The sequence below is a fragment of the Rhododendron vialii genome, chromosome 8a (genome assembly GCF_030253575.1).
Source record: "Rhododendron vialii isolate Sample 1 chromosome 8a, ASM3025357v1".
In the NCBI taxonomy this organism is placed as follows: Eukaryota; Viridiplantae; Streptophyta; class Magnoliopsida; order Ericales; family Ericaceae; genus Rhododendron; species Rhododendron vialii.
The window spans coordinates 12,432,897-12,442,977 of record NC_080564.1 but is presented as its reverse complement, the minus strand read 5'-3'; the positions used below and the strand labels follow the sequence as shown (position 1 = coordinate 12,442,977).

General features: G+C 38.8%; 2 protein-coding genes across 2 annotated transcripts; both read left to right on the top strand.

Moving 5' to 3' along the window:
- Positions 1-327: 327 nt before the first annotated feature.
- On the top strand, positions 328-1,755 carry LOC131336669 (probable calcium-binding protein CML41). The gene has a single exon (XM_058372581.1). It carries the CDS (start codon positions 557-559, stop codon positions 1,124-1,126), a length of 570 nt encoding a protein of 189 aa, XP_058228564.1. The 5' UTR covers positions 328-556; the 3' UTR covers positions 1,127-1,755.
- A 3,872-nt stretch (positions 1,756-5,627) lies between these two features.
- On the top strand, positions 5,628-8,000 carry LOC131298560 (protein FAR1-RELATED SEQUENCE 5-like). The gene is made up of 2 exons (XM_058324041.1): positions 5,628-6,439; positions 6,550-8,000. Exons 1-2 carry the CDS (start codon positions 5,628-5,630, stop codon positions 7,898-7,900), a joined length of 2,163 nt encoding a protein of 720 aa, XP_058180024.1. The 3' UTR covers positions 7,901-8,000.
- Positions 8,001-10,081: the final 2,081 nt, after the last annotated feature.

Genomic DNA, 10,081 nt, shown 5'->3' with positions numbered 1-10,081 from the left:
AACGACAATTTTTTTTATTATATTTAAAATTGTTTCAAAGATTAAAAGGACAAGAGATGATGACATCCAATCCTAAGCAAAGCTAACAGCTATCTTCTGCCCACCCGAGACTCAAAAATCAGGACTTGTAACTATAGAAACGTGCAAAAAACCAAGGACAAAAATAGTGTTTCCATGCATAAATATAAAACCCCGTAATATCATGGCCTACTACCTCAGCCAAAATGTAAAGTAGCAAAGAGCCAGTTCACTAGTCAGTGTTATGGGGCCCCAATGGAAGCTGCCATGCAATTTCCTTGATACCTGAAACTTCACGTAATATACCGTTCTTCCCAGCAACTTCATTGCGCAAAACTCCCACGTACCTTTAATTTCTTTATTCCAAAATCTTTCTGGAGCTGGCATTTTTTCTCAAACAAGCTAGCTCCATCGGTCCATCCCTATCTTCTTTATTCGATCCTCCTTGTCATTTCCCATCACCTTACCCCAACTGGATGAGTATATAAACCCCACTGCATCTCCATTCATTTTCATTCACAAAGTACGATTTCCTCCAATGGAACCCGAAATAATCCCGAAATCTTTCCGTTGTTTCCCCCACAAAGGCCTCAAATTAACCCTCCCTCGTCTCAAATCAAAGTCCAGCTCTAATTCAAGCTCTCCTCGATCCCCTGGGTCTCCCATTAGGCCCAAAAATACCACGAGGGAAGATGAGCTAAGAGAAGTTTTCCGTCGTTTCGATAAAGACGACGATGGGAAAATCTCGGCCATTGAGATCCGGGCTTATTTTGGGTCGATAGGGGAGTACATGTCCCACGAGGAGGCGAAAGCGGTGATTGATGAGCTCGATGGCGATGGAGACGAGATGATCGATTTTGCGGATTTTATGAGGTTGATGAAGAGGGATGAGGATGGTCATGAGGAGGATGAGGATGTTAAGGCCGCGTTTGGGATGTTCGAATTCGAGAAGGGGTGTGGGCGGATAACCGCGAAGAGCTTGCAGACAGTGCTGAGTCGGCTCGGGGAGTCGAGATCGTACGATGAGTGTGCCGCCATGATTCGGGCTTTTGATGTTGATGGCAATGGGGAGCTTGATTTTCATGAGTTTCACCAAATGATGGCTTAGACTTGAAGTTTAGCACATTGAAGAATATATATATATATTGTGCTAAAAACCTTAATAAACTAAGAATAATACAGTGAGCAAACTTTAATTTGTATCTCGTTTATGCAACTCATAAGGCACCAATTTTAAAACAAAGCATCTAGTGCGATGGGTTCGTATAATATTAGTTATAGGTAGGGCAAACTCAACATGCTTACATCAAAAGAGATGCCCTGGACTTTGTTGTGTGCTTTTTTTTTTTTTGGGTAATCAGGTGTCGGAGTCAGCTTAAGCGTACATGTAAGAATCCTGGAGACCTTAAAATCACAGTTTACTAGTAGTGGCCCCACTTCAAGCCGGAGCAACAAAGCTTCGTTGTGTTTGAAGGAGGTGAAATCAAGATGTATGCAGTTCTCGTTTGAGGTCGAGAAGCTCGGACAATCAAGTTTGCGTACGTAGGGATGTTAGAAAAATACTCCCTCCGTCCCACTTTGTTTGTTACCTTTTTGACTTTGTAATGTCTTAAATTGTTTGTCCAATTTGAATTTGAGTCATGTAAGTTCCATTAATGCCCATTCTCTTTGAAAAATATTGTGCATGGAAAAGTGTGCACTCTCATTTAATGCAAAAAAGTGAGGTATTTTTGGAAACGTCAAGCTTTTTAAGAGTAATCATTGTGTTTCCTAAAAAAATTGGAATCCCAAAGATAGACAAATAAATCGGGATGGAGGGAGTAAAAACATAAGAGAAAAGCTGTTGAGCTGTGATGGAAAACTACCTAATAGGAAGGTGCGCACTATTAGCATCTAATTATATGTAGTTGAATGCAGCCTTGTATGTGTATTTGTATGCATGTTATCTGTACACATAGAGGGAAAAGAGGAAAGGTGGAGTTTACTATTCCATTGATATTATTTGTCGTTTTCATGAAATCAAAGTTTGATTGAGTGTTCATTACTACCAAAGTAGTTTTAGATTGAGTTTTCGACCAGTAAACTGAACATGTTGTTATGTGTAAACTACTATTAATCTTGTTAGTTACTTAGACGACATATGAGTAATGAATTAAAGTTGCGTTTGGTTGGATGAAATGAAATATAAATTATTGGAGGAATTAAGATTAGAATAATCATTTTTTGTCCAACGTTTGATTGTGGCTATGAATCAATAGCAAAAATGAAATTTGCATTCAAATTCTTGTGTTTGGTATGCTAGAATCACATCTGAATTGAATCGAAATCGGAGTGGCAATAGCAATTTGGGAAGTGGCATTAGCAAAATTTCGAGTGGCAATAGTAAAATTTGAAGTGACATTAGCAAAATTTGGAGTGGCACTATTTCTTCATCTTTTATTAAACCAAATATATATCGGAGTGGACATTCGATTCCACTTCTCATCCCATCAAACCAAACATAGCTCAAGTTCATTACTACGAATGCCTCATTCGGAAATAATGATTGCTAATTGCTCAAACAACAGAGGTCCGAGTATTAGGAAAAAAATCTCAGGCAAGAGCAGTGTCATTTGCCCGACTGAATACTGAATAAGTACCAAGCCAAGCGCGACACCTGATTTATTGGCTTCTAAATTACAAAGACATCCCCTCATATATTTGCTTGTACCACTAACACCCCCTCAACTTCCAAAATGTACAATGACATCTCATAATTAGATTCCTTTATTGGTAAATTACAAAATCTGTGAACAAAAAGGTCAAATTAACCGCTTCACCTATCGTGCATCATTTCCCTCCAGATGGAACCCATCTCTCTCTCTCTCTCTCTCTCTCTCTCTCATAAAGCACCAATTCTAAATCAAGACACACAGTGTGATTGGTTTGCATAATAATAGTTACAGGTAGGGCAAACTCAACATGCTTACAACAAAAGAGATGTCCTGGACTTTGTTCTATTCTCTTTGTTATTTTATTTACAACGAAATGTCCAAACCAACTTAAGCACACTTGTACTAATTCTGCGAGACCATAAAGACTCCCTTTACTAGCAGAGGCCCCATTTGAAGCCAAAACAACTGGACTTTGTTGTGTTTGAAGGCAATGGATCATCAAGATGTATGAAGTTCTCGTTTGAGATCTAGAAGCTCGAACAATCAAGTTTACGCGGGAATGTTAGAAAAATATAAACTTGATTGTGGGCTTTCAAGGGGTTGTGAAAAAAACTGTTGAGCTATGATGGCAAACTACCTCATAGATAGGTGCACTGTTAGCATCTAAATGTAGTTGAATAGCATTTGTATGTGTATTTGTATGGCAAATTGCTATTCCCCCCCCCCTGACACCCCACCCCCCGGCCCCACACCAAAATTACCTCCTTGCCCTTACCCTTTTCCTTTTTGTTTTCTCTTTTTTTTACCCGGGCCCCCCCCCCAGCATTCCGTTTCTGTTTTCCTTTTTTTTTAAACCCGGCTGTTTTCGTTTTTTTTTTACCCGGGCCCCCCCAGCATTCCGTTTCTGTTTTCCTTTTTTTTTAAACCCGGCCGTTTTCTTTTTTTTTTTACCCGCCCCCCCCCCCCCCCAAACATTTCCTTTCTGTTTTCCTTTTTTTTAAAACCCGGCCGTTTTCTTTTTTTTTTAACCGGCCCCGGCCCCCCAGCCTTCCCTTTTTGTTTTTACCCGGCCCCCCAGCCTTCTCTTTTTGTTTTTTTTTTTTATCAAACTCCAGCCTTTTCTTAAAACCCAGATTATCCCCCGGCCCCCCACCCAAAAAACATCCGGCCCCCCCTCCCTTCTTAAAACACCTTCACCTTTTAAATTTTATTTTTATTTAATAAATTTTATCGTATTTATTTAATTTCTATAAATACACCGGGTAAAAAATCATGTTTTTTTGATAATTTTATTTGAAATGTTTATAATGAATTTTTTGCTCTAAGACTTTTCAACAAACACCCTAAAACTCATTATTTAGTTTCAAGACTCTCTTAGGGTGTTCATTGAAAGGCTTTGGAGGCAAAAATTTATTACGACCATTTAGGATGAAATGATCAGAAAAATAACATCTTTGCACCAGTTCAAACAGATTGAAAGTTGAAACATTTATTTTTGTAACTATATTTTTATTAGACTTAAACCTAGAATTAGATTTCAACCATAGAGCAAATATGGGGGGGGGGGGGGGGGGGGGGGGGCCGGCCATATGGAGTGAGGAGAGAGGTCCTCATTTTCCTATAAATAGAACTCTTTGTGAAACCATTCAATTCACACCTTGAATCTCTCCAACTTGTCTCTCTAGAAATTTTGTGTTTGCTCTTTGTTCTTACTTTGTTCTTGGTATTATTCAGTTTCTTCTTGAGTTCTTCAAGAAACTCAACCCAAGGCCGCCACTAAACCACCACCCGATCAGCTTCTCGATCCAAAAAATTTAGTAGTTTAGTCAATATTTATTTTCGAGAGGAAAAAAAAGTATTTTGTTTTCTCTTTCGAAGCTAACGTAAGCTTACCGTAAGAAGTCAGTTCGTTCGATAGCCACATTCATCTTCTGTAAGCTACCGTAACCTTCTATTATATTTTATTTTTGTGTTTAAAAATGCATATTAAGTTAAAATACTAAAGATAGCTAGCAAACTTATTCTACTAAAATTACTGGTCTAAAGCATAAGTGGTTTCCACTCCAAAGGTGTCCGTCCATGTGACACTATGCTTTATGATCGTTTTTACAATTGTGGAGTAACCCGAGGCTAACACCCTCGAAAGTTTGTCAACAAGTCTGGCTTCGTACCGACTAAGGAAGGAATGGTGATTCTAATTGGATTCGTCCGACCATCCGACCTGGGACTTTCCTGGTTATTTCTATGTCAAACATAATCTACAAAAATTAGAATAATGATTTTCGGTGAAAATTTGGCATGGTTACTTAGGCTTTCCTCACAAACTGTGTATTTGTCAAATTTTTTAGGAACGCCGCAGCGAAAAATTCGGGAAGGAACAATGGATGACTACAACTTTTCAATTTCAGATAGTTGGTCATTTGAGAATGATATTCGTAGTGAGGAGAGTGTCTCCCACAATAGTCGCGATTATACACAAGAATTTACCACCGACCAGGTTAGTTTTCACTGTTATTGTTTTGCATATTCGTTATTTATGTTAAGACTGGTTAATGTTGTATTTATACATTTTTTTTTATATAGATTTTTGAAAGTAGAGAAGATATGTTAGCTTGGGCACGGAGCGTTGGTCTAAAATATGGTATTGTGGTGGTTATTTTAAATTCTGCTAAGTTAAAAGGCGGCAAATTGCCGAAGTGCATTCTTGGTTGCGAAAGAGGAGGAAAGTACGAACCGCCACGGTATTTGGTTGAAGGGCAATCCTTGCAAAGAAATACTGGGACTAGAAAATGCGATTGCCCATTTCAACTGCGAGGTATACCACAACATCCATACGGTATCAGGTGGGGTTTAGAGGTTATTAGTGGTGTCCATAACCATGAAATAGCAAAACATATTGAGGGCCACGAGTACCCGTCAAGGCTAAAACCAATAGAGAAACAATTTGTGGTCGACATGGCCAACAGTACTGCGCCTCGTGAGATTCTTAATATTTTGAAGCAAAAAGACCCGTCAAACACTACGGGAATCAAGAGCATTTATAACACCATTTTTTCAAACAAAGCAGCCAAACTGGACGGTTTAACTCCTATTCAGTATGTCATACGTCAATTACTTAAGGAACATTACCTCCATCAATTTCTTACAAATCCGGATACTAACGAAATCACAGATATTATTTGGGTTCATCCTATGAGTCTAGAGTTATCTGTCAACTTTCCGTCTGTACTGATCATTGACGCCACGTACAAGACCAATGAGTATCGAAAACCACTATTGGAGGTTGTGGGTATCACATCCACATGGCGAACTTACTCGCTTATGTTCGCTTATCTTAGTAATGAGAGAGAAGAGACATTGACATGGGCATTGGATAACTTAAAAAACTGGATGCTTCAAAAGGGGGCGTCGATGCCATTGGTGTTTGTTTCAGATCGGGATTTAGCGCTTATGAACGCCATTGAAACATGTTTCCCTACGGCACGTCACATCTTGTGTATTTGGCACATAAATCAGTGCGTCATGAAGAACTGCAGCCGTGTGCTTGGTTCGGAATGGAAGCGCTTCGTCAAGTCATGGCACTCGCTTATCAATTCATCTACACCTTCGTCTTTCGAACATAAGTGGCAAGCCATGTGCGACGATTTTCGCCAGTTTCCGTATGTCATAACTTACCTGTGGCAAACATGGTTAAGGTCGTACAAAGAGCGGTTTGTTTCAGCATGGACAGATACATGTATGCACCTCGGAAGCAATTCAAGTCAAAGGTAAAATCGCTTTTTCACTTTCCTATTAAAATTTTGTGTATTTCTCTACTATACTAAGAAATACTTTTTGATACTTTCCTATTTAAACACAGTGCATTATTCTATTACAGGGCAGAGTCTGCACATGCGAGGCTAAAGCTATATTTAGGGGATACCATGTCATCACTACAAACATCTTTTGATAAAATACATAAGATGTTGAAAAATCAGTTCGGGGAAATTAAGAAGTCGTTCGAGAAATCATTGAACATTCCACGCCACAAACAATTACGTGACGACATTTTTGATCAGGTAAGGTGTCGTATTTCATTAGAGGCAATGGAGTTCATACATGATCAGCTAGAAACCGCTTTAGAAGTATCCCCCCACATTGTTGGCTATTGCAACTGTACGATCAAAATCACACACGGATTGCCATGCATGCACGATCTTGCATATTATCGTTCCATTTCCACTCCAATTCCGCTATGGAGTATCCACGCTCATTGGACTAGGTTGTCTATGCACGCAACCGAGTTTAATGAGGAGGGAGCACGATCTGACAGGACATCTCAGGTCGTTGAGATATTAGATGGGATGGATCCACCTATGCGAGAGCATATCATAGACAGGATTATCGATATGGCAGATCCATCTCGTAGCACAATTCGACCTCCATCGTACAACACAGAACATAGAGGTCGACCTACAGGTAGAGATGAGCAAAGTACACGTCGCATACCTTCTTTCTCAGAAGCATCCACTTCAGGATCAAGGACTGCAACATCGCGAGTGAGAGGGAGAGGGAGACGTGGGAGGGGTTCGGGGGTTCGCAACACTCAATTTATAGTTCCATCCATCATTGATCCCTACATTCAACGATTACCTCAGGCTTATCAGCGTTATATTTCCCACACTGTTGACGTGCTTGGTGATGGTCATTGTGGATTCAGGGCGATAGCTGCACTAATCGGGTATAGTGAAAATGATTGGAGTCGAGTACGAGAGGAGCTTATTGAAGAGATTCAACAAAATTATTATCTATACACCGAGATTTATCCAGTAAATGATTGGGCAAAGCATCTACTAATTTTACTAAATTGGTTCGAGCCTACGGCACCAAAGGATCACTGGATGGAGGCTATGACTTTGGGAGTTGTCATCGCAACAAGGTACAACCTAGTACTGCATACATTTGATGAGGATGTTTACGGTTGTTTTACTCATTTGCCATTGAGGTCCCCTCCAGTTTCAGTCGAATACCGCCGGGAAATTGCTATTGCCCGTGTTAACAACGATCACTTCGTGCAAATTTTCTTAGAACCTAATTACCCTGTACCACCCATCCCAATATGGTGGGAGGAGCATTCATCGGATGAAGCTAAAGGATGGGCTGCCAGTTATGAAACACGTTTGCTATTGTGGTACGAAGTAATGGGTATAAGCATGCCGGGAGCAGCATTTGGAGGAGATATTGATTAAAATTTGTGTTTTTATGTATTTTCATGTTTTGACAATATGTACTCAATTATAATAAAATGAAATTTTATTTCAATTTATTATTGTTCATTACAAGTTATTTTTATTATTCATTGTTAAGACTAATTAACTAATTAAAATAATATAAATTTATTAAGCATAAAGTCAATTTTAATTGAAAATAGAATTTGAGTTAACCAAAAAAAAAATAAAGAAGGGAGGTAAAGGGGAAAAGAAACAAATAAAGAAAATAGAAAAGATTATTAAAATAATAAAAAAAAAGTTCAAAGTAGAAGGAATCAAAAGAAAATAAAGAGAAAAAAACGAAAAAAAAAATTCTACCAGAAAAAAAAACAAAAGAAAATAAAGAAGAAAAAAGAAGAAAAAAAAAAAGTAAATGGAATGTGGGGGAAGCAGGAGAACGGGAGGGGGAGGGGGAGAAAAAAGAAAGAAAAAAAAAAGTAAAAGGAAAGAGAGGAGAGCAGGAGAACGGGAGGGGGGGGAGGGGTAATATGGGAAATGGGGTGTGGGGCCGGGGGGGGTGGGGTGTCAGGGGGGGGGGGGGAAAAGCAGCCCTCATTTGTATGCGGAAAAAAGAGAAAAAGTGGAGTTCATTGTTCCATCGTAATTGTGTGCCATTTTCATGAAATCAAAGTTTGATTGAGTGTTCATTACTACCAAAAGCAGTCTTAGATTGAGTTTTTGACCAACAAATTAAAGCTACTGTTCTGTGTAAAATGACTGCAATTTCTCGAATAACATAGGAGGTTATAAGAGTATTAGGAAAAAAATCTCGGGGGAGAGCAGTGTAGTCAGAGTGAAAATGTACCAAGCCTTGCACGACACCTAATTTCTTGGCTTCTAAATTACAAAGACATCCCCTCATATATTTGCTTGTATCACTTAACACCTCCTTAACTTCCAAAGGGAATGATGACTCTTCATAATTAGATTATGTAATTGGTAAATTACGAAATCTGTGAACAGAAAGGTCAAATTAACAGCCTCACCTTTGATGCATGCATGCATTTTGTGGGTTCATTTCCCTCCAAAGGTAACCCATTGGTACCCCCCCACCCGCTCTCTCTCTCTCTCTTGGCTCGCAAGTTGATCATCTCTATTATACCTTTTATGTGATGCATGTTTGAGCATCGTACATGTTACTGCCAGCATGGACCATTGATGGTTGCACTTGTACAAAGCCAGCATTGGGATAAAGGTCGTCAAGCCACCACTTTTGGCCCCCGATTTTTTGTCCAATTTTGAGGGCCCCCAGCTTTATAGGTACATATAGTAATTAGGCCTATATAAAAATTAAAATTAACTTGCCTAGAATTTTAAGGGCCCAATTAAAAATAAGGCTCAAGTGAAAGGGCCCAAACATAAAATAATTTGGTGACTATTTTGTTACTTTAAAAAACTAAAGGGGCCTAAGGGGGTGTTCCGGTAGTGAATAAGTTTTGAGAATCAAGTTACTAACTGTTTCCGGTAGTGAATAAGAATTGTCAAATTGTTGTGAATAAATTATAAATGAGTATGCAAGTGAAAAAATTATTTTTTTAGTTATTATTAAAAAATTATTAATTAATCTGAACAAAATATTAAAATGTAAAAATTTGTTTTTTAGTGTGAACAAGATAATAGAATTGCCTATATTTTTTCCCTCAAATACTTTGGTGGAAACATGGCCCAAGTGTCACAAAGTTATAAACCAGTAAAATATCATTTGCCTGCTGACTTATTTTCGGGAAATCCCTGACTACTGCCCGTCTTCTTTCGTTTTTTTTAATCCTCGTTACGGCTGCTCCTCTACTTTTTAATCAACAAACCCTACAACCCTCTTAACCCACCCACCAATTTTAAGAGATATAAATAGCCTAATCAACAAAAAGTTGCGCTTGGACCATCAGGAAATTTTTTGGCATTAGGGGCTTGGGGCAATCTTTGATCCAATATACGATTGGAAATGGTGCAGGGACTTTCTTATGGTATGACAATTGGCATTCTTTGGGGCCTTTGCATAAGAGATTTGGGGAAGAAGTGGTTTTTTATACGGGAAGATCTCTGCAAGAAAAAGTGTCCTCCATTATTTTCCAAGGAGAGTGGAGACGGCCCAGAATTCGTAATAGAGTTACTCAAGAGATAATCAGGTATAAGCCAGATAATTTGAGGGAGGATTATGTT